General features: G+C 41.0%; 1 protein-coding gene across 1 annotated transcript in view; it reads left to right on the forward strand.

Moving 5' to 3' along the window:
• LOC124714747 (formimidoyltransferase-cyclodeaminase-like) overlaps positions 1–22,172 on the forward strand; it is a 110,630-nt gene extending 88,458 nt beyond the window's left edge. Inside the window, exons 7-10 of the mRNA XM_047243046.1 lie at positions 3,164–3,308; positions 16,749–16,910; positions 17,809–17,991; positions 21,852–22,172. Coding sequence (XP_047099002.1) covers positions 3,164–3,308; positions 16,749–16,910; positions 17,809–17,991; positions 21,852–22,040 — 679 coding nt within the window. The 3' untranslated portion in view covers positions 22,041–22,172. The remainder of the gene's footprint in view (positions 1–3,163; positions 3,309–16,748; positions 16,911–17,808; positions 17,992–21,851) is intronic.
• Positions 22,173–25,745: the final 3,573 nt, after the last annotated feature.

Here is a 25,745-nt window from a genome sequence, read left to right on the forward strand (position 1 = left end):
AACGAAATACGACATACACAGTTTTGACAGCCATTATTTGCAACAATTAAAGTGTTACCAACGTTGCAAAATTTCCATCTATCGTAAAATTAATTCCTGTTTTTCCGAGGGAATGAGAACTAAGCAAACATTTGAAACATCATCTTTGTTTATTTCGCACCGAAATGTGTAGGAATTAACCACTTTTAACTGGGGTAGATTTTGAGTGTAGACTAGTGAAAATCGAGACTCTGTGATCAGTGTCCATCTCGTTGTTACATAGCGTTTATGATAATGAATATTCTTTATCGTGAATGTGTTAATACATACCGTGTACTAAACGGCTCTTAACAACTGAGAAAAGTATTTGGGAAAAGTCAAAATTCAGTGGCAGTTCCACAGATTTTTTCGCGGTTTCTCTGTCATCACTTATCAGCAGCCCAGTTGACAAAATGGCTGTGTGTACGTAGTTAAAAAGAATGGGGTAGTGGTCAATCAGCTCGTCATAAGCCACGCATTTCTATAGTCTGCGCTATGCGAGGCTTGTGGTGATGTAAAGAGCAACACCATTGGACAGTGGATGACTGAAAACGAATGATTTGGAGTGACGAATCACCCCGTGGAAATACGACGAAGGGCATTGGTTTATGTGAATACTTGGAGAACATTACCTGTCGTCATGTGTAGTGTCGACAGTGAAGTATAGTGGAGGTGGTGTTATGGTATGCGAGAGCTCTTTGTAGTTAGGGTGTGACCCCTTATTGCGCTTCAGGAAACGCAATATTTGGAAGAATATGAACACGTTTAGAGCACTGTGTACTGCACAGGAACAGTTCGGAGACGATGATAGTTTATATTGGAATGATAATCGACACATTCTTGAAGCATCTGCGAGGTAATGATTTTTGGACAATAACATTCTTGAAGTGGACTGACTCCAAACACCAGCGTCCATCTTCTCTATCTTCTTTAGGTTTCGGCTCTTGAGGAAGAATGGACTGTCATTTCTTCACAGACATTCAGATACATCGGAAGTGTCGTGAACAGAATTTAAGCTGTGATAAAGATGAAGAGTGGGGACAACCCCTATTAATGTCCACTAATAGATCTCCAGAATATTTGATAAAAAAATGAAATGTCGTGTGGCTAGGGCCTTCCGTCGGGTAGACCGTTCGCCTGGTGCAGGTCTTTCGATTTGATCAGATAGTGTATTTGCTCACCCTGTCAATAGACTAAACAGAAAGCGTGATAGATACAAGCTGACCGAAAATGATCTTCGTCGTGCTACTTTAATGTACTTATAGAAACGGTGACATACAATGCTCTTCATACAATGTGTTGAAGTCACTTCTTACACAACAAAACGGACTCTTCTCTGGACTGTTAACGTAGTTGTCGTCAGTGGCTTCACTGTTAACCTAACACGTGCGTCGTATTGGGGTGAAATTCTATCGCGCGGAAGTGCAGCGCAGATACACAACCGCCGGCCGCCTCCTCGTGTCTCGCATACGGTCAGCAACATTATCCGTAACGCCCGTCCGCCCTCATCTTATCGGAATACGAAGATAAACAGCAATAGTGCGCCGTAGTAAATTTTCACTAGGTTAGTTCACACGTCTGAAGTTGTAACTGTTGACTTAAAAATTTTAGGATATTTCCAAGCGTGTAGTCAGGACCTAAGCTGTAGGGGGCGTGCAATTCACAGTAGTTTCACGGTGCATGGCGAAATAGAATTGGGGTTTCACAACAAACAGCTCGTTTATTTCTTCAGACTGATACCAAATTGATACCTCTGTCTGAGTGGCGGAGCAGTACTCGAGGATTCTAGTTCGATTTGTGAAGAATAATTTGCTCTGTAAACGGTTATGGATATTTCTGAGATAGGCCCTACTACAGTGTAAAGTGCGTATCACACTGGAAAGTACAGATGGGGTGTGCCATTTTGTTTTGAATGATCTAGCGGCATGCTACGATACTGTGGAGAGGGCCGGCTGAGGTGGCCGAGCGGTTCTTGGCACTACAGTCTGGAATCGCGTGACCGCTACGGTTGCAGGTTTGAATCCTGCCTCGGGCATGGATGTGTTTGATGTCCTTAGGTTAGTTAGGTTTAAGTAGTTCTAAGTTCTATGGGGGGCTGATGACCTCAGAAGTTAAGTCCCATAGTGCTCAGAGCCATTTGAACTATTTGCGATGAGGAAATTTCAGTGTGAGCCGGGACTGCAGACATGTACTCGCATATAAACTAAATTAAAATTAAGTAAGTTTATCTTTTCGATGCGATAACTAAAACTTTATGGCTACGCCTCTTGAACTTTGTTCTGTATGTTATCGATTTTAATTGTTTGTGTATTCCTATTTGTGATTCGTAAGTTGGATAGTAGCCTTGCATTTTCCTAAACGAACGCGAAAATCGCCTAAAAACGACACTCAGGCTGGCTGATGTACCAAACCAATGGTCGATCTGTGTCCAGCTGTTTCTTGCCCCGCAAGCTCTGGCGCTTTCCGTTCAGCTATACAAGCAAGTCAAGTTTGATACTGATAGTGATATTCATAAACACGATTCTTGAAGGAAAAGTTATTTGCACTATCCTCCACTATATAGAATTCGTAAAGAAGATGGTGAAATACGCACCAATAGAACTCTTTGATATACGGTGAGAAACTAAATATCTAACTACTTTTGCATAGCGATTAAAGTTGGTTTTCTTTGCAAGCACCTTCCGCAGTATGCAGTAATAACTAAGTAGCCAATTAGAAACATGAAAGTGATAGCATGAAGCATATGATTGCAACTGTGTTCCGTTGACATGTTCCACATATAAACGGTTATCGTGAATACAGTGGGTGAAACATACAACTGATATCGAAACAGTGTCGCTACAGAAGCATCAGACACGATTTATGAAATGTATTGCCGCTTACTCCGAAAACTGATTTGACAGACACGACATACCGTATGAAGCGTGTACGTAGCTTTCATGCATAGGCCTATGACGTTGTGGCCGTAGATTTGGTTCCTGTTTTCAGAAAGGCGACGAGAAACGATCGCCAAAAGAGGGGCATTGCAAAGGACGATATGTGTTCCACATCATCTATTTTTCTTTATTCTTCACTCTGTTGTGTTTACGCTTTTTGCTTGTCTAAGCAAAATGTTGCACTTCTTTTTTCATTCTTGCTTTTTCAGGGAAAGAATACTGGAATACCGGCTAAAAGACACACAGAATTCTGGAAATCTGTCGAAGCTGACGTTAACGGAATTTGTGAATTCAGTGTCGGCCAGAACTCCAGCTCCGGGTGGTGGTTCAGTATCGGCCCTGCTGGCAGCTCTGGTAAGCCCACAACACCCTCAGTCTTGGCTCTTTCTCTCGACGTGTGATCTAATTCTACTTACTCCAACTCTCTTTTCATAAATCAGAGATCGACTACGCCTAGTCGATGTATTCCTAATCGACTGCTTCAGAGGAAAACTCTTGTATAAAGTGTAAAGTAAAATTTTATGTAATAAAAGTTGGTTCTGATGTAACACTTTAGTCACTGCTTGATATTACCCGTCCCTTCCATATCGATTACTTTCCTTCTACTTACTTAATCAACTTTCTTCATGCGGTCCAACTTTTCGTATTTAGCTTCTCTTTTAAAAATTACACCCAGCTTTACTAACATGTATTTCAAGTCGGAAGCACCTCTTATTTGCAATTACTTTATAGGTTTTGTGGGGGTACCTCTCATGAACTAAACCTGCAATGTTTGATGTGAGAGTTTGTTGTATCCTACTGATATTCTATTATATTTTAATTAATAATAGCGGTATACCTATCCCACAGTGACTGTTTGCAAAGTCTTACCAATTGGACAGCTAGTAATTGTTCCGAAGATTATGCTGCGGGTCCGTTCCTCCTTAATTAACGCTGGTGTGCGAGGAGGGGAACTATTCAATACCTCTCTCCACTATTCAATACCTCTCTCGCAACAACGTATGTCGTACATGTTATTGTACGCCACAACGAAAAATCTATAACAAAATACTTAAACAGAAAACGGATTAGCAGCAGTAGGTTCCAAATTACTAAATTATCAATAAGTGAAGATTTTTAGATTACTTTATTTATTAATAAGTATTTATCGTCGGGCAGTGGCTTCAGTCACCAAGGTTGAAGTCAACAGTCTAACCAGAAATATGGCAAATGTGCAATTACGAGAGCAGACAAAACATATTGCTCGTTCTTTCATTAACAAAATCTAGTGATAAAACAAGCAGTGGGAAACAGATTCGCACCAGTGATTTAATTTTTTCGTTGCCAAGGATTGTATTCACTATTTCAGAGGCGAAGTAATAAAGCAAAAACTACACAAATTTACGTCGAGATTGTAACGGATACACTTGGAAGAAGCAATTGATACGTGTATGTTGTTTATAATATCGCATAATGTGAATACTGCTTACTCCCCGATTTCTGCACAAATTTTGTGCAGCGATGGTATCATTACAAATAAGTTTTGTAAAATGTTTGTATTTTTTATTTGGCGATGCGTCTTGCAATAGCCTACGAATTATCATATGCACCTAAGGATATTGAACACTTAATATTGGATGACAAGTTTTACATCCTTTTAAATTTAAAAGTGCTTCATTTTTTTCTTTTTTTTACCGATTCCACATCCACAAGGGCAATTTCATTTGGGATCTCTGGCAGGTGCATTAGCATATCTGTTCTTATTCTGTAAATATTTAGTCATAGGTTCCACATTCCACAAGATCCCCTCACTAAGAAACAACTGGAATGAAAAGTACATCTAATCAAATCCACATGTGCTGCTCATCTTAATTTTGATCCTTTTTTTAGAAAAACCTTTTCGTGCAATAAAGGCTATTCAATAGAAGCAAGAGATCAAATATTCTGATTCTGATAACAAGTTTTGCGTAAAAAACGAGGTTTTGGTTGCTATTAATTTATTGAAACATCACTAAAGGTAAATAGATAATTTACTTAATATTCTGACTAGACGAAATCCAGTTTCAGTTGCACAATTATCTTAGGAAATGGAATCGTTTGATACACATAACAACAACATTCCGTTTCACTTTTTTACGACATGGTATTTTTCTAGCGATTGTTGTTATTCTGATATTTCTAGCTCTCTCTCTCTTTCCCCTCACCTCCCCTCACCCTGCACACCCACGCACCCTTCTTCCTCAATTCAGACTGATTCAATCGTTATATTGTAAACATGATTTGCATGCAAACAGAAGCAGTAATTTGTAAGAGACTCCGAAGGTCATTTACATAGATGCTCTGAATTATTCCTACAATAGGCCATCAGTTAAGTTAAAATTAGGTGAAACTTATTTGATTCACAAAATGTCTTTAATCTTGACTTGGAGGTTGTTTGACGCTATGGGAGTGATGTCACAACGCACCAGAAGAAAGGAGGCAGTGTCAACTGGAGGTAGCCTGTGACTGTGATTTTCCGATTTTATTAGTTAATATGTTGGAAACGCTGACTAAGCCAGGAGCAGAATGTTCTAGTTTTTGAACAGAACAATACTGAACGAACACTATTCAACGTTTCTGTTTGTTATTTATAAAGCCAAGATCGTCGGAATGATACAACAGATCTTCGGACCTGTAACTCGGGACAACCAACGACCACAAGATAAGTATATCAACGGGAGCTGTGGATTTTAATATCTGCTAAATGAGACTCGGTGTTTATAAATAAAATAAACGATACATTTAGAGCTCCATGTGCGTACTTTCAACTGGTGAAACATAAATATGTTAAACTTCAGTACAATACCCCCATTAAGGCGAGAATGAAGGAATGGAGACTATAAAAAATTATATCTTCTGGTAAACCTTCCGGGATGCAAGGTAGTGGTCCATGAAACTCTTCAGCTCCTAACGTTTCGTCCAGAGCTGCGCTGGACATCTTCAGAGGGGTGAAGAGTTTCATGGACCACGACCTTACATCCCGGAAGGTTTACCAGAAGATATGTCATCCGGTCGTGAAAGCTTTCATACTATGATAAAAAATTATCTTAACTCAACTTTATAGGAATTCGAAGACGTTATCATTTGTGGGAGCAGAATGCCACGCACGATGATGTTACAATAGATGAATGTGTGTTTCATAATACTGGAACTGGCAGTGACAGTGGGAAATTAATTACTTTCTTTGTCACATTATCTCTGTGTGAGATTAGATGTGGTAAGTACTCCAAGCTATTGTCCGCAGCAAACTGATGTCTATGTTCCTCTCTTTTCAAACGTGACAGTTGGCATTGCGCCTCTTTATTTATGAGCACACAATTACATGGTACATACATGTAAATATCATCAATTTTAAATGTCCTAGTGATATTTCTTCGCCATTCTATTTACATTTATAGTGCTTAGGTTCGAAGTACACACACACACACACACACACACACACACACACACACACAAAACACAGCAACAGCTCATCCACCTCCACGCCGCAGGAGGGGCCAGAATGCGCTGTATGTCCGTCTGTATCACACCTCTAAGCCTTTTCTCTTCTCTTCACAGCTCCTCAGGAAACAATTTCATGTCACCAAAGTTTCATATTCATTACCTTCTCTCGTAATACACCTCGCTATTTTTTGTCGTTTCGTGCGTCCTGTGTTTTGTCATATAGTGCTCCTGCCAGTTCTACCACTGCTATTAGCGTGCTTTCGACATTAATCGTCAAGTACCAAATATAACCCTATTTAAGCTTTGTTTGTATGTACATAAATACTCTACAAGCCTTTGTACTTGGTGGAGGGTACTTCTTACGACTACTGTCATTGCCTATCAGGTACATTTGAGAGAGGACTGTGGAGAGAGTGGTCGCGTATCTCCAAGCACATGCCAGTCATCCTTAAGCTGTCGCTGTAGTTCTCACATAAGATACAGAACGATAACTGAAGAAAGATTTTACAGTCTGTCTTAAGTATTGGTCCTCAAACGTTGCCCGACACATGACAATAAATGTAGGTGGTTCTGCGCTGTTATGAGCAGAACCTAGACTACCGCTCGTGTTGTTTACTTACTACTTGCTCTCACTCTCCTGTGCTCAGTTTTTCAAGAACCTGCAAATCCTCTTGTAATCTTGCAGACATTGCTGAATTTCGTGGGGCAATATCGTAGATATCAATCTCACTGTGGAGTGGTTACACTTGATATGAGACTTTTTTGCCTATGGGTAACGTGTCCATCATTACAGAATTTAAATAAAATCTTGAAATGATACTGCATAGAGCACTCATCACTGCTGAGACTGCGCTCAGTGTATGGCATTTTTCAAGTAGTCTGAGGATTCTGCCCTTCAAAACCAGGATCAAATTGCCTCTTTAAGGCATTAAATTGCGAACATCACCCAGAGACTGTACTCCACTAACAACGAACATGCAAACACAACTGAAACACAATTCATTTAATGCACTAAATTTCATGATCTTTGAATAACATGCCTTTATGAAGCAGATAATACCCTTCTTTAAACAGGCAGCGCAATTCCTGACTTCAGAAAAACCTGGACGATCATTTGAGCTGATAGCTCACTTTTTCACCATCCAATTTCCTCTCCTACCGATATGTTTATTTTGGACACTATCGCTGTTATTTTCAGTCATATCCATTTGTATCCACCCATGAACTATGGACCTTGCCGTTGGTGATGAGGTTTATGTGCCTCAGCGATACAGATAGCCATATCGTAGGTGCAACCACAACGGAAGGGTATCTGTTGACCGGCCAGACAAACGTGTGTTTCCTGCAGAGAGGCAGCAGCCTTTTCTTTAGTTGCAGGGTCAACAGTCTGGTTGACTGACTGATCTGGCCATTTAACTTCAACCAATACGACCCTGCCGTGCTAGTACTGCAAGCGGATGGCCGCGCGGATTAGCCGAGCGGTCTTAGGCGCTGCGGTCATGACTGTGCGGCTGATCCCGGCGGAGGTTCGAGTCCTCCCTCGGGCATGGGTGTGTGTGTTTGTCCGTAGGATAGTTTAGGTTAAGTAGTGTGTAAGCTTAGGGACTGATGCCCTTAGCAGTTAAGTCCCATAAGATTTCACACACATATGAAAGGGATGAAAGGAACGGGAAACTACTCCCGTAACGTTTCCCGAGGATATGCAGCTCTACGGTATGGTTAAATGACGATGACATCCTCTTGCGTTAAATATTCCAGAGGTAAAATAGTCCCCCATTCGGATCTCCGGGCAGGGACTACTCAGGAGGATTTTGTTACCAGAAGAAACGAAACTGACGTTATGTGGATCGGAGCTTGGAATGTTAGATCCCTTAATCGGGCAGGTAGGTTAGGAAATTTACAAAAAAGAAATGGATAGGTTAACGTTAGGTATAGTGGGATATAGCGAAGTTCGTCGGCAGGATGAACAGGACTTCTGGTCAGGTGAATACAGGGTTGTAAATACAAAACCAAATAGCGGTAATGCAGGAGTGGGTTTCACAATGAATGAGAAAAGTTAGTATGAACAGCGTAGTGCACGCATTATTGTAGCCAAGATAGACACGAATCCCACATCCACCACAGTAGTACAAATTAATATGACAACTAGCTCCGCAGACGATGAAGAGATTGAAGAAATGTATGATGAGATAAAAAAATATTCAGATAGTCAATTTAATAGTGGTGGGAAACTAGAAATCGATAGTAGGGATGGGAAGAGAAGGAAAAATAGTATCTGAACATGGACTGGGGGAAAGTAATTAAAGAGGAAGCAGCCTGGTAGAATTTTACACAGAGCATAATTTAATCATCCCACATACTTGGTTTAAGAATCATGAAAGAAGATTTAATACGTGGAAGAGACATGAAGACACTGGAAGGTTTCAGACTGATTAAATAATGGTAAGACAGAGATTTCGGAACCAGATTTTAAATTGTAAGACATTTCCAGAGGCAGATGTGGACTCTGACCGCAATGTATTGGTTATGAACTGTAGATACAAACTGAAGAAATTGCAAGAAAGTAAGAAATTTAAGAGATGGGATCTGGATAAGTGGAAGGAACCGTAGGTTGTTGAGAGTTTCAGAGGGGCATTAGGTAACAATTGACAAGAACAGGAGAAAGGAATACGGTAGAAGAAGAATGGGTAGCTTGGAGAGATGAAATAGTCAAAGCAGCAGAGGCTCAAATAGGGAAACAGACGGGGCTTAGTAAAAATATCCTTGCGTAACAAAAAATATATTCATTTTAGCTGATGAAAGGAGAATATATAAAAATGCAACAAATGAAGCAGGCAAAAAGGAAAACAAATGTCTAAAAAATATTAACAGGAAGTGCAAAATGGCTAGCAGGAATGACTTGAGGAAAAAACTAAGAATTTAGAAGCATATATCATTAGAGGAAAAATAGCTACTACCTACAGGAAAATTAAAAAGGCCTTCGGAGGTACAAGAAGCAACTGTATGAATATCAAGCACTCGATGGAAAACCAGTCTTTAATAAAGAAGGGAAAGCTGAAAGATGAAAAGAGCATATAGAGGGTTTATAAATGGAGATATACTGTAGGGCAATATTATAGAAATGGAAAGGAACGTAGATTAGATGAGATTAGATTTGCTTTCATTCCAATTGATCCATAGCGAGGAGGTGGAACATGTCAGAAAAAAATAATATATGACAAATATTTACAACTGAAACAAATAAGCTAATGTACCTTCCACAGGTCCCAAGTGGAATGATCGACATTTTTTTTAATGAACACAATATGAAAGAATCATTTCACAAACACTAATGCACAGAATTTAAAATAAAAAAGTTTTTTTATTAATGAGGTAATAAACATGTAATAGAACTACTACAATACTCATTTACAATGAACACATTACTGAACTGAAATGGTGCAGAAGTTATATTATATATATATATATACACTCCTGGAAATTGAAATAAGAACACCGTGAATTCATTGTCCCAGGAAGGGGAAACTTTATTGACACATTCCTGGGGTCAGATACATCACATGATCACACTGACAGAACCACAGGCACATAGACACAGGCAACAGAGCATGCACAATGTCGGCACTAGTACAGTGTATATCCACCTTTCGCAGCAATGTAGGCTGCTATTCTCCCATGGAGACGATCGTAGAGATGCTGGATGTAGTCCTGTGGAACGGCTTGCCATGCCATTTCCACCTGGCGCCTCAGTTGGACCAGCGTTCGTGCTGGACGTGCAGACCGCGTGAGACGACGCTTCATCCAGTCCCAAACATGCTCAATGGGGGACAGTTCCGGAGATCTTGCTGGCCAGGGTAGTTGACTTACACCTTCTAGAGCACGTTGGGTGGCACGGGATACATGCGGACGTGCATTGTCCTGTTGGAACAGCAAGTTCCCTTGCCGGTCTAGGAATGGTAGAACGATGGGTTCGATGACGGTTTGGATGTACCGTGCACTATTCAGTGTCCCCTCGACGATCACCAGTGGTGTACGGCCAGTGTAGGAGATCGCTCCCCACACCATGATGCCGGGTGTTGGCCCTGTGTGCCTCGGTCGTATGCAGTCCTGATTGTGGCGCTCACCTGCACGGCGCCAAACACGCATACGACCATCATTGGCACCAAGGCAGAAGCGACTCTCATCGCTGAAGACGACACGTCTCCATTCGTCCCTCCATTCACGCCTGTCGCGACACCACTGGAGGCGGGCTGCACGATGTTGGGGCGTGAGCGGAAGACGGCCTAACGGCGTGCGGGACCGTAGCCCAGCTTCATGGAGACGGTTGCGAATGGTCCTCGCCGATACCCCAGGAGCAACAGTGTCCCTAATTTGCTGGGAAGTGGCGGTGCGGTCCCCTACGGCACTGCGTAGGATCCTACGGTCTTGGCGTGCATCCGTGCGTCGCTGCGGTCCGGTCCCAGGTCGACGGGCACGTGCACCTTCCGCCGACTACTGGCGACAACATCGATGTACTGTGGAGACCTCACGCCCCACGTGTTGAGCAATTCGGCGGTACGTCCACCCGGCCTCCCGCATGCCCACTATACGCCCTCGCTCAAAGTCCGTCAACTGCACATACGGTTCACGTCCACGCTGTCGCGGCATGCTACCAGTGTTAAAGACTGCGATGGAGCTCCGTACGCCACGGTAAACTGGCTGACACTGACGGCGGCGGTGCACGAATGCTGCGCAGCTAGCGCCATTCGACGGCCAACACCGCGGTTCCTGGTGTGTCCGCTGTGCCGTGCGTGTGATCATTGCTTGTACAGCCCTCTCGCAGTGTTCGGAGCAAGTATGGTGGGTCTGACACACCGGTGTCAATGTGTTCTTTTTTCCATTTCCAGCAGTATATATATATATATATATATATATATATATATATATATATATATATATATATACATAAAAATCAGTTGGTCCTACTGAGAAATTCATCAATGCAGTAGAAGGAGTTGGCTGTCAATAAATCCTTTAGGCTTTTCTTAAACTGAATTTCATTGGTTGTTAAGCTTTTTATGGCTGCTGGCAAGTTATTGAAAATGTGTGTTCCTGAATAATGCACACCTTTTTCTACAAGAGGAGTAAGTGACTTTAAATCCTTGTGAAGATTATTTTTATTTCTAGTATTGATTCCATGACTTGAGCTGTTGGTTTGAAAAAGTCATATATTTTAAATGACAAATTTCATTAAGGAATAAATATATTGGGAAGCAGTAGTTAGTATCCCTAGTTCCCTAAACAGGCTTCTGTAGGATGTTTTTGAGTTCACACCACATATATCTCTTGTTGCACGTTTTTGTGTCCCAAAAACTTTAGCTTGGCTTGATGAATTACCCCCAAAAATAATCCCATATGACATTATGAAATGAAAGTAAGCATAGTATGCCAGCTTTTTCATTTTTATATCCCCTATGTCTGACAGAATTCGCATTGCAAATAGAGATTTGTTAAGACACTTCAGCAGTTCTGTGGTATGGTCCTCCCAGTTGAATTTATTATCAAGCTGTAATCCCAAGAATTTAACACTGTCCACTTCTTCTATGTGCTTGTTATTGTATATTAGGCATATACTCGTGGGACACCCCTTAAAAGTTCTGAAGTGCATGTAGTGTGTTTTTTCAAAGTTTAGTCACAAAGAATTGGCTAGGAACCAGTGATTAATGTCCACAAATATTTTATGAGCCGATCTTTCTAAGACTACACTTGATTTGCTATTTATTGCAATGTTTGTATCATCAGCAAACAAAACGAACTTGGCATCTGATAATGTTACTGATGAAAGGTCATTGATATACACAAGAAAAAGTAAGGGCCCTAAAATGGAAGCTTGTGGGACCCCACATGTAATTAGTTCCCAGTTGGATTATGCCTGATAGCTTAATACATGTCTTTTTCCTAATAACACCCTTTGTTTCCTGATGAAGATGAGATGGGAGATATGATACTGCGAAAAAATTTGAAAGAGCGCTGAAAGACTAAATCGAAACAAGGCCCCGGAGTAGAGAACATTCCGTTAGAACTGCTGATAGACTTGGGAAAGACAGACATGACAAAACTCTTTCATCTGGTGAACAAGATACATGAGACAGGCGAACTATCCTCAAACTTCAAGAAGAATATAATAAACCCAATTCGAAAGAAATCATGTGCCAATAGATGTGAATATTAACGAATTATCAGTTTAATAAGTCAAGGTTGCAAAATAATTCTTACAGAAGAATGGAAAAACTTATAGAAGCCGCCCTTGTGCAAGACCAGTTTCGATTCGAGAAATGTAGGAACATGCAAGTCAATACTGACCCAACGACCTCTCTCATAAGACAGGTTAAGAAAAGTCAAACCTACGTTTACAGCATTTGTAGATTTAGAGAAACCTTTTGACAATGTTGATTGGAATAGTCTCTTTGAAATTCTGAGGGTTGCAGGAGTAAAATGCAAGGATCGAAAGGCTATTTACAACTTGTGCAGAAACCAGATGGCAGTTGTGAGAGTCGAGGGCTATGGAAGTGGTTGAGAAGGGAGTGCGACAAGGTTTAGCCAATCCTTGTGGTATTCAATCTGTGCAATGAGGAAGCAATAAAGCAAACAAACGAAAAATTTGGAGTAGGAATTAAAGTTCACGGAGAAGAAATATGAACTTTGAGGTTTGTTGATGACTGAATTAAATCAGTTAGTAGATGGGTTTTGCTATTTGCGCAGCAAAATAATTGATGATGTACACTGGCAACGGCAATAAAATCGTTTCTGAAGAAGAGAAAATTGCTAGCGTCGAGTATAGATTTAAGAGTCAGAAAGTCTTTTCTGAAAAAATTTGTATGGAGTGTAACCATATACGAAAGTGAAACATGGACACCGGCCGCTGTGCCCGAGCGGTTCTAGGCGCTTCATTCCGGAACCGCGCTGCTGCTACAGTCACAGTTTCGAATCCTGCCTCCGGCATGGATGTGTGTGATGTCCTTAGGTTAGTTAGGTTTAAGTAGTTCTAAGTCTAGGAGACTGATGACCTTAGATGTTGGGTCCCATAGCGCTTAGAACCATTTGAACTATTTGAAACATGGACAATAAACAGTTTCGACAAGAAGAAAATAGAAGCTTTTGAAATGTGGTGCTACAGAAGAATTCTAAAGATTACATGGCTAGATCACGTAACTAATCAGGACGTACTGAACCGACCTGGGGAACAAAGAAATTTGTGGCACAACCTGACTAGAAGAATGGAGCGGTTGGTAGGACCCATCTAAGACATCGAGGGGTCACTAATTTAGTACTGGAGGGGAGTGTGGGGATAAAAATCGTAGAGGAAGAGCAAGAGATGAACATAGTAAGCAGATTCAGAAGGATGTAGGCTGCAGCAGTTACTCGGAGATGAAGGGGGCTGCACAGGATAGAGAACCATGGAGAGCTGCATCAAACCAGTCTTCGGGCTTATGACCACAACAACCTAATCCATTTGTAAAAGCTGGAGCGATAAATTACTGCGATCCTTATTTATGGTCATAGTTGCATTTTTTTATATTTCCTATATTTAGCTTGAACACGAATTGTGGACTCTTTTTCTCTTCAGAGCCAATGACTGTAATGATTATGGTCAACATAAATGCCCTAAAAACGAAGACTTGACCCGATGGTTGCGCGCGCTAGCACGCCGTTTCCGGGGTTCGGGGAGGGGCACCTATCTGGCTTTATGTGGCTTTTAGGCGGCCTCCCACATTCGACTAGGTGAATACCAGGCTGGTACACATGTCTCGATTCAGTTGTATGGTACGCAAACGATTAAAAATCGTCCATAGGATAACACCAGACGCTAACATTGGGGGTACACCAATTCCGGTAGAGGGGAGAGAGAAGAGGTGGCGACTGGAGGGGTAGGCCGTCACCCTCTGCCACTAACACTGCCAAATACCGAAGTTAATATGCCGACCCCGTGAGTACAGGGCAAAGCCCAGGAAAAGGATTGCAATCTTTTCAAGGAAGCACAAAATATTCATAATATCACATACTTCTAAAAGATCATTTGCTCCTCTATACTTTGCCAGACCTCTCCTGAAAGGCGAGCTATTGCAACATTAACGATTTAGGTTATTTTGAAATTCTGTTATTTCTGCGGTTAATCAGTATATCAATATATACGAATAAAAGGCTGTTGTGGTGATGGTAGACAGCTCTTGCCCTCCTGCTATTAGGAAGGGAGTTACGTCGTGGTGGGTGGAAATGGGTGACTCTGGGTGGCAAATGTCGTTTTCTCACACTCGTGTTTATCTGTAGCGCCGAAAATAACATTATTATCAATAATTATTAATAACCATAACTATCAAAAACACCTATGAATAGAATTATATATCTAAATTGGAAGGAACACACATAAAATGTTGTGGGAAAGGCTAACCAAAGACTGCATTTTATTGGCAGGACACTTAGAAAATGTAACAGATCTACTAAGGAGACTGCCTTCACTACGCTTGTCCGTCCTCTTTTAGAACACTGCTGCGCGGTGTGGGATCCTTACCAGATAGGTTTGACGGGGTACATCGAGAAAGTTCAAAGAAGGGCAGCACATTTTGTATTATTGCGAAATAGGGGAGAGAATATTTAAATGATACAGGATTTGGGGTGGACATCATTAAAAGAAAGACGTTTTTCGTTGCGACGGAATCTTCTCACGAAATTCCAATCATCAACTTTCTCCTCCGACCTACATAGGGAGAAACGATCCCCGTGATAGAATAAGGGATATCAAAGCTCGTACGGAAAGATATAGGTGTTCGTTCTTTCCGCGCGCTTTACGAGATTGGAATAATAGAGAATTGTGAAGGTGGTTCGATGAACCCTCTGCCTGGCACTCAAATGTGATTTGTAGAGTATCCATGTAGATGCAGATGTAGAAATATTTAAAAGTTACAGCTTAAATCTTTCACAATTTTTTAAATTCTTTTAGAATTTTCTAGAAAGTTCCAAAATTTAATCTCACAGAAAATTCTAAAATATTCAAAAAAATTAGATATCCATTCTCGAATATGCAATAGGCTAAATTCTCGAGAAATTTCTTCAATTTCCGGACTCGAATACACTTGAATGTTATACAATATCTAAACAGAATATACCAAATTTCGATCGGCGATATAAATCTCAGTTCAACGGGTTTTCGTCGATCACATTTTAACAGCGATCAAGAGAAGATCAAAGAGAAAAATAACAAAAAGTAAAAAGTTAATATTAAAATAGTAAAGCGTTTCGAAAAAAAATATTTTGAATGTTCAAAAGCTAAAGTGTGTCGACAAAAGTGTTTACACAATCTTATGTGAATTCGCAAAGAAGAAAAGATGCACGTAGAAACAAAACAGAAGAAGAAATGGAAAGACGATTTATGAAAATTCTAGGAGTCCAACAAATACTGTAAGAAGGAGTTCAACAAATACTGTAATAGAAAGGCGAAGTGACGAACAAATAGCGAACATTAAGGAAGAGGTGCGAAGTTCACTTACAAACCGTGAGCCAGCTAATCACCGTCAAATGCGAAATAAACAAGACAGAGCAAGAATAACCACTCTGCGCGAAAATCAATGATTTACGGTACATAGAAATTACCGTTATGAACTTCAGGCGTTCCGTTAAGATTCTATGAAAAAATACAATGAACATCCAAATTTCGCCATCGGAAAAATGGAAAAGACTTGCAAATACCGCTGCGCAAAAGAAATTTAAAGGCGAAGCTCTAGACGTGCTGTATCAGGGATATAGAGTTACAAGCACCACCAGCAGAACTGTTCAGTTATATGATCGGAATGGCACCAGATATGACTGATTATATGTGATTGTTTTTCACAGGGCTTCTTGTACGTCACGTGCTCATGAGTTGGATCACCTCAAATGTTGTTCATTTATAGCCTCAACAATAAAAGTACAAATATAGTATATAAGCAAGTGTAAAAAAAATGAAAATATAAATACGCGTATTAATAAAAAATTACATTTCTTATTAAATCAAGTAACTTTTGGCTCTGAGCTGCTTTATTTAAATAATATTTTTTTGCATCATTGATTAATTATTTTAGTATACACCACATAGATCATATGTTTAATGAAATATACATCGATATATAAATGACAGGGAGAATGGTTTTCATGCCATCAATTGTGCTGTCTATTCTGAACTGCGCAACACTATGTTTTGCAGCTAGTAGGGCCTAATTGTAAAAAGAAAAAAAAATCTTAAGATGAAATATTGAAGTATACAATTTAGATTAGAAAATGTTTTTTAATTTTTAGTATTCTCATATTTTTATCACACAGGCTGCTGGCTTAGGAACTATGGTTGGTCAACTAACATATGGAAAGCGACAATTTGAAGCTGTAGATGCAGAAATAAGGAAGATTGTTCCAACAATACATGCATCCATTGAAGGATTTGTTACCCTTATTGACAAGGACAGCCAGGCTTTTGACACCTACATGGTAATGTAAATGTGCCCATGCAGATATGCATGACACATTATTAAACAATGAATTTGAATACGACCAACATCAGTGTTCATGTCACTTATTGCATGTTGTACGTAACACAGTTTCCAATAGACACTAAACTCTCATGTAGAATCTATGTCATATTCTGCAACTATGACACAGTAGTTGCATACTTCGAGCAGCAAGGAAATTCTTAATTGCAGAAATTACATCATGTAACATCATAGGCTGCTATTCTATTTTTCTTTAATGTAATTGGAGCGTAATTTAAAAGCAGCTTACTGTATTATATGGTGGCTGTTCTACAATTTATCAAAGCTATGGGACACAATCAGCAAAAAATAGTTTTATATTCTTCTAGTTAATATGTCAGAACAATAAATATTACACTCCTAATTTCATATAGTATTACTCTGCATATTTTGTAGGCTAATGTTTGGCATTATACGTAATCAATTTGTTACAGAGTAAAGTAAAATCTTTTCTTTGGTTATTTTCAAAGGCATTTGCACTTTATTTTGCTTTAAAGAGCTGTGTATTATTTTTTAGCTAGATGTAGACCTATAGTTAACTGTCACAATATACACTTCACCTTGAAAAAAGCTGTTTTTTCTCACTTACATTGGAAACATGTACAATCCTTTTACTGGTATCAGTAACTTGAATATGTTGATGCTTTTTAAAGAAAATTGTTACCAACAAATTTCCTGCTAGGTACAATGAAATAAAACTTTGCAGGGATGTTAATAATTTGCAGTATTGGATAAATTAGTTGCAAATATCTGTCTCTTAACATCACCAAAAAGTAAATGAATTGCCTATAATATTCGTGTATATTGTGAAGACTTAGATTCTTTACACACATTAATAGAGAACATTTGTTTTCCAGGAGGCTTTAAAAATGCCTAAGAGAACGGAAGAGGAAGCTCAAGCAAGAACAGCAGCTATGCAAAAAGGGCTAATGAAAGCCATTGAAATTCCTCAGATATTAATACAAAATGCTAACAGCCTGTGGACTTCATTTGCAGACTTGGCTGAAGTTGGAAACTCTACGACAATATCAGACTTACAGGTGAACCTAAGACTTAAATTGTTAAGTTCCAGTATTTAAATGTTACTGATAAACTTCGTTGCTACAGAATACGAGGGCCTCCTGAAAAGTAAAGTCTCTGAACTTTTTACGTAAAAACTCTTAAAGCTTTTTAAATAAAATAAACTTTATTAACATTCTACATCTTCATTCTTCAAATATACCTATTTATTTCACAACGTAGTCGTTCTGGCGACGAACACATTGCTCCCAACGAAAGACCAGTTTGTTGATTCCGTCATTGCAGAATGTTTGACTTTTTCGACGGAGCCACAACCTCACACGAGGTTGCATCGCTTCATCATTACGAAAGTGAAGTCCTCGAAGGTGTTCTTTAAGTTGTGGAAACAGACGAAAATCTGATGGAGCGTGTCGGAATTGTATGGAAGGTGATCGATGACATTGGACCCAAGGCGTCGGAATGTTGCAGATGTCACAGTGTTCGAGTGTAGTCTGGCACTGTTATATAGAAGAAGAGGGTGCTCCGTGTGCAGACGAACTCTTCTCTGGTTAGAAACTTGATTACAGCTAGCTGTTCCTCACGCACCGACATAGTTACGTTACACACCGCCATGTTACACGCTAGAATTCTGAGCCCTCTAGCGACAGAGGGTTGCAACTTGCATCAGCGAAGAGCGAAAGTCGACGGAGTGATATGCACGACATGTAATACCTCAATCGATATAGAGCACAGAATAAAAAATTCGGAAGTATTACTCTTAAAATTCGGAAGTATTACTCTTCAGCACGCCCTAGCACCAGTAGTTATTGCTGTGCGTATTGTTGTACAAGACACTGAAGAGAAAATGTTGACATGGGTCCTATTACTATATAAAAATAAATTAGTAGTAATTATCTTTCTTGTTGGGATCTTAGCCAAACAACTGACAACACGGGCAGGAAAGGTTGTTTGTTTCGTGAGAAGTGGAATGCCGCAGATACACTTAACAAAGGCCTGTATGAGATTTAGAGAACACATATTGTACCACAAGAACGAACTATCTTAAAGCTGCGAAGACCATGACTCGAAAATTTAATTGCCGTGACTACTGGTGGATGACTTCCGCAGCATGTATGACCCTATGTTCCGAAGGTCAATTTTCACATTTTTACAGGAGTTACTGCAGTGAGAAACAGCGAAACTGTAGTAGGTGTTAAACAAAGCATAGGACTAAAATAGATGTGAATGAAATGCATACGGATGTAAGGAGGGCAATCCATGATGTCTTCAACGATTATCGTAACAGAATAGTATCGACGGATCCCGTGCAAAGCCCAAAGAAATTCTGGTCGTGTGTAAAGACTGTCAGTACCAGGAAAAGTTAGTTTCTAGACGCTCATGGACGAAACAGGAGCTGAAATGAGATGTAAAGCAAAAGCAGAAATGCTGGACGCCGTGTTCAAATGCTCCTTTACAAAAGAAAAATCAGGAATATTGGTCCTATTTAATTCTCGCAGCACATGCAAAAAGGAGTGATATGTAGCTAAAATCGCCAAAACTGAACGGAATCCCAGGACTCAATGGATTTTCCATTAGACTTATACAAAATCTCCTTTAGTCATAATATTCCGTAGATCCCTCGAACAAACAACCGTGTCCAGTAGCAGAACAAAACACAGGTCACACTTGTCTATAAGAAGGATAGCAGAAGTGATCCACATAACTACCGTCCAGTACGCTAGACACCCGTTTGTTGCAGAATCTTGAAACAAATTCTGAGCCGAAACATAATGAGGTGTTTCAAACAGAATGATCTTCTCGCGCCAACGAGCGTGGATTCCGAAAAACTCGATTATATGAGTCCCAACCAGCACTTTTCTCATGTGGCATACGGAAAACGTTGAATCAAGTCAATCAAACAGATGCAGCATACCGCTATTTCCGAAAAGTATTTGACTTAATAACGCATCTACGCTTATTATCAACAATATGATCAAAGGGGGCAAAAAGACAGGGAGGACACAGCTTGTTATCCTGGATAGAGATTCAGCGAATATGTAGAAGTGATCTTGCGGAACAATATGAATAGTTATCTCAAAATTTTAGCAGATGATGCAGCTATCTATAACGAAGTACTGCCTATAAGAAGGTGCAAATATATTCATTTGGATCTGGATAAGCTTTCAAAGTGGTGCAAAGTTTGGCATCTTGCTTGAAATATTCACAAATGTAAAACTGTGCATGTCACAAAACGAAAAATAAAAATTAGTATTCCTTGAATACAATATTAGTAAGTTGCAGTTGGAACCTACCAACTTACAATCACCTGATTAACAGTTTATGGAGATATGAAATGGAGCGCTTACATAGACTCAGTCGTAGATAAAGCAGAACGCAGTCAGTCTACAAAGGAGATTGATAAGGTAACACTCGTGCGACACATCCCAGAATAGTACTCAAATGCGTATGACCCATACCAGACAGAACTAACGGGGGATATGGAACGTACATAAAAAAGAGCTGCACGTATAGTTAGAGGTTTGTTTGGACCATGGAAGAATGTCACGGAAATGCTGAGAAAACTGAAATGGCAGATTCTTGAAAACGGAAGTAAACTATACCCAGAAAGGCTACTACCAAAATTCGAAGAACTAACTTTAAGGGATAAACACAGGAGTGTACTACAACCCCTACACATCGCTGCCGCCAGGATCGTGAGGATGAGAGTAATTACAGCGCGGACAGAGGCGTTTAAACAATCATTCACTCCGAGATCCGTACGTGAATGGAACTGGAAGAAGCCCTAATAACGGGTAGAGTTGGATGAAACCTCCGCCACGCACTTGTCACTGGCTTGGAGAATATGGGTGTAGAGAAACTATGTGCGTGCAGCCATTACAGTTTCCAGAGGGTTGCAGTATAGTGCAGAATTAGCCAAGATTACCTTGAGCGCCTAAGGTACCACATCTAAGTGCTGTGTGGAGCCAACAAGAGACATGTAACCTCTAGACACGAAACGGCACCATCTTTCATTAAAACGTGCACTGATGATATATCCAGTATTTTGATTGTCTCTTCTCTTCTCACCATCTGACAGCTTCTCGTCAATCATGAAAAAGGGAGGGGGGAGTCGGCCCCTTTGGCCGAACGCTTCTAGGCACTTCAATCCGGAACCGCGCGACTGCTACGGTCGCACGTTCGAATCCTGCCTCAGGAATGGATGTGTGTGATGTCCTTAATAAGGTTTAAGTAGTTCTAAGTTCAAGGGGACTGATGGCCTCAGATGTAAAGTCCCATAGTGCTCAGAGCTATTTCAACCATTTTGAAAAGGGGGGAAATATGAGGTCTCTGTGTATGATGTAATGACAGACCTCCCCTTTCTGCCACCTAAATATGGTATGCAAATTTGATTGTTTCGTATTTAATGATGTATTGATTAAATTACATGCATCTTTGCTGCTCTCATCCGATAAAATTGTCACTCCGCGGTATATCCCCCACTGGTAACAGTGCAACATGGGAAAATTTAAAGATAAGTTTTTGAGCTTTTAACTATCCTTTCATTACAAAATCGAAGCACATCACTCTTTACTTGCTTTGTGTGACTCACATGAATATGATCGTTGCTAACACTGTAATCGCAAATACCATCACTTTCCAGGTTATTACACATTGTTCTAGACATGTCTCTCTCTCTGCCCCTCTCTCTCTCTCTCTCTCTCTCTCTCTCTCTCTCTCTCTCTCTGATACCTACCCACCTCAAGTTAAATTCCTTTTCCTTTTATAAGTCTCTGTTATCGTCTAACTGATGTATACTGCTCTTTGAATCATCTAACCTAGTTAATCAGTACTGTATGTTGCTCTTTTAGCGAAAGAGTTACAAATGTTTTTATCGCAACAGGTTGGAGCGCAGTGCTTGAGAACAGCTATAATAGGAGCCAGCTATAACGTAACTATTAATCTGAAGAACATAGAGGACAAAAGCTTCAAAACGAAGACACTGGAATCTATCAAGTCTGCCATCTCTGAAGCAGAATTAGGCTGCCAGAAGGTTCTTGAAATCCTGCAGCGCAGACTGAATGAAGAGTAATTCACAAAAAATGTAAAGCATGCGGAATATTGATAATATTTTGTATTGTCTGTTTTTCATTACTGCTACCCAGTGTAGCGGCATGTACATGTAGAGACAATAAAACGTTTTCACGTAACAAATATAACCTCATATCAGTCAGCCTCCTTCTTTGGTAAGAGTAACTACTCATTAAAAGATTTTATGGATTAAAGGTGTTTGCCAGTAATGAAAAATTACACACTTACTTACACAACATTTGTAAGGGCATAAATACTAGCAAGAATCTGAGTATTTCTATAATGTAATACACCTTTACGGGATAATGCTGAACTAGATGCAGTGTAAATAAAATTTAACGATACTGCTCGTATTAAGGAAACACGAGACTATATAATTCAAGCTAAGGAGTACAGACTCTCCTTTGTGGTTTTATTTTTATTACTCCTGTGATCAATGCCTGTGGCCACATGAAGTATGGTACTTTTAAAGGTTTATTACATACGTTCCAATTACTTTTATTTCTAAAGCATCTTCAGTAGCCTGTAAGTAATGCAACACCTTTTTTCCTGAAAGCATATTGGTTTCATTCAGGATTCCAGTACACCATATTATTTCCCACTCTTTTGGCTACAAAACCCTATTTTTCAACATAAACTCCGTTCCATGCGACGGCCTTACGCCACGTTACAGGGAGGGCCTTTATGGCTCCATGCTACCACTCTATTGGTCGGTGTCGGAGCCAACGTCTTGCTGCATCAATAATCTACCCATCATCCATGTAAGGCGCAAGCAATTCCGCACAGATGGTCCTTCGTTTCTCTTTATGGTCTTCTGTTAGGCAACGAAAAACCCAGCGGCCACACAGCTTTGAGTACACCAAGTGTTAACGTTACCACCAGAGGTGTCCAGTTGAGCAGCGACGTGTTTGAACGTGATCCGTCATCCGCCTGAAATGAGAGTGTCCGCACGTTCCTACAGAACAGCTGTTTGTGGCCAGCCAGCACGCGCGAGATCGGACAGGTTTGCGCGACATTGTTGCGTGTCTCCCAACGACTCACCGTGCTTTCGTTCACTGCCAGGTCTCCGTAGACATTCTGAAAGCGCCTATGAATATCTGCGATGCCCCGATTTTCTGCCAAAAGAAACTCAATGAAAGCTCTCTGCTGGAAACGCACCTCAGTTACAGACCCCATTTTGAAGGCTACTTATAGAGCCGTCATCGACAGAAAATTCATGAAACTATTGAGGCTGAAGTGTGAGTATTCTATGATGTCCTTCAAAAAATTCCGCATTTTTTAATCGAAACTGGCGGAGAAAAAAGTGTGTTACATTACTTATTGAACGCCCCTCATATGTGATTCGATTTCGATATGTACATAGTACATACACTATGAGCCAAACATTATGACCACTTGCTTGATAGCGAGTTGTCCCACCTCCGGAACGCAGAATAGCAGCGATTTGCATGGCGAGTAGTAGACAAGTTTCTGGCAGGAGTTCGGAAGTATGTGGCACGAGATGTCTGGCATACGTCAGGCAATACCCCATAAGTTACTCGTCGGTGGTTTGCGGGCGCATAGATGACCCCCAACAGTATCCCAGATGTGTGCCGCTGGGTTCAGATCAGACGAATTTGGTGCCCAACACATCCACATGAGTCCACTGTTATGCCCCTCAAATAACTGTAAGACGATTCTGGCATTGTGATGGGAACAATTATCCTGGTGGCAGATGCTATCACTGTCAGGGAAGACATGAAGCATGTAGGATTCAGTTCGTCAGCAGTGACGTTCGTGTAGTTCGCAGCTGCCGTGGAACCTTCAGTTACTACCATATATCTCCTGCAAACCCTCTTAGGACTGCCCCCATTGGCCTGTGCCTTCGAGCAGCTGTTCACAGCAGGTACGGACACGACCATCGACCTGATGTAACAGCAAACGCGATTCATCCGGCCAGGTGACACGTTTCGAGTGATCCACGTTCAATTTCGCTGATCCCGTGCCTGCTGAAGCCGTCATTGATCATTTCATTCGGTCAACACAGGAACACACAAGGGTTGTCCTCTGAAGAGCCTCATGTTCAAAGATGTGGGCTGAACGTATGCTTCGAAACACTTGTGCCTGCACGAGCATTGCACACTGCCATCATATCTGCCACAGATCTCCGCGAATGCGACCTTACTGAGCCGGCAACTCTCCAACGTCCACAGTCTTTGATAAGACTTGGATGTCCAGCACCTCATCGCCCGCTCGGGGTTCCACCATCCTTCAACCACTTTTCATAGATACTCGTGACACTATTACGCAAACAGACGACTAGTTTCGCTATTTCCGAGATGCTCGTTCCCGTGCTCACCGAATGACATGATCAATGACGACTTCAGCAGGCACAGGATCAGCGGTGGAATACTGAACTGACTGTCGTTCGCCATACTGTACGACAGCCAGTAGTGATGGTCTTGGGTGCCATTTAATTGCGTAGCAGGACTCCTACGGCACCCTTACAGCTCGAGGGTACGGCGACGATATTCTACACCCCGTTTTGTCGCCCTTCATGGTAAGCCCTCCTGAGCTACATTTCAGCACACAGCGAGAGTCCCTCCTGCTTGCTTTCGCGCTTGCCGAGCACTACCTCGGTCAATGAGGTGGCCGGATCCCTCTCCAGTTAAGAAGGTTTGGAGCATTATGGACAGAGCCTCAAACCAGCTCGAGATTTTGTCGATCTATCCCACCAATTAGACAGAATGTGCCACGATATCCCTCAGGAGCACATCCAGTAACTGTACCAACCAGTGTCAAGGCGAAAAACTGCTTACATAAGAGCCAGATGTGGGCCAAAGTGTTATTGACTTGCTTAATTTGTGAAGCTCTTTCTCGTGAACAGATCACCCAATTTTTCTGAAATTTTAATCATTTGTCTGTCTCTATACGTACATCACATCTACCGGTTTCCGTCCCATTCAAGTAATTTCTTCGTATTTTATAGTATATCTAAAAGCTGAAAAATTAATGTGCCAGAATTTGTCTATAGCTTGGAAGCTGAGTTCACAGCAAGACCCCTACCTAAAAATCGTTCAAATTTATGTTTTCAAATAAAGTGATGAGACAAGACGTTATGACGTCTGACCTCGGCGAGACTGAATGACGCCAGAAGGCGTTGCGGATTCCCGACGCGGCCAGGAAACTATATAAATGGAAGAGAGACGAAAGGAAATAATTTTAGCAACGATAGCTAGTGAGGAAAGCCACTGACACAAGCGACCTTGGCAAAAGACAGGTGACACCATTCGAGTGATCTACGTCCAATCTCGCTGATCCTGTGCCTGCTGAAGTCGTCATTGATCATGTCATTCGGTGAGCACGGGAACGAGCATCTCGGAAATAGCGAAACTAGTCGTCTGTTTGCGTGATAGTGTCATGAGTATATATGAAAAGTGGTTGAAGGATGGTGGAACCTCGAGCGGACGATGAGGCGCTGGACATCCAAGTCTTATCAAAGACTGTGGACGTTGGAGAGCTGCAGGCTCAGTAAGGTCGCATTGGCGGAGATCTGTGGCAGATCTGATGGCAGTGTGCAATGCTCTTGCAGGCACAAGTGTTTCGAAGCATACGTTCAGCCCACATCTTTGAACATGAGAATCCGCAGAGGACAACCCTTACGTGTTCCTGTGGCTCATTCCAAAGGGAGACACATCACTGAAGACAGTTCTTCTCTATTCAACGA

This window comes from Schistocerca piceifrons, chromosome 1, assembly GCF_021461385.2.
Source record: "Schistocerca piceifrons isolate TAMUIC-IGC-003096 chromosome 1, iqSchPice1.1, whole genome shotgun sequence".
NCBI classification, from domain to species: Eukaryota; Metazoa; Arthropoda; class Insecta; order Orthoptera; family Acrididae; genus Schistocerca; species Schistocerca piceifrons.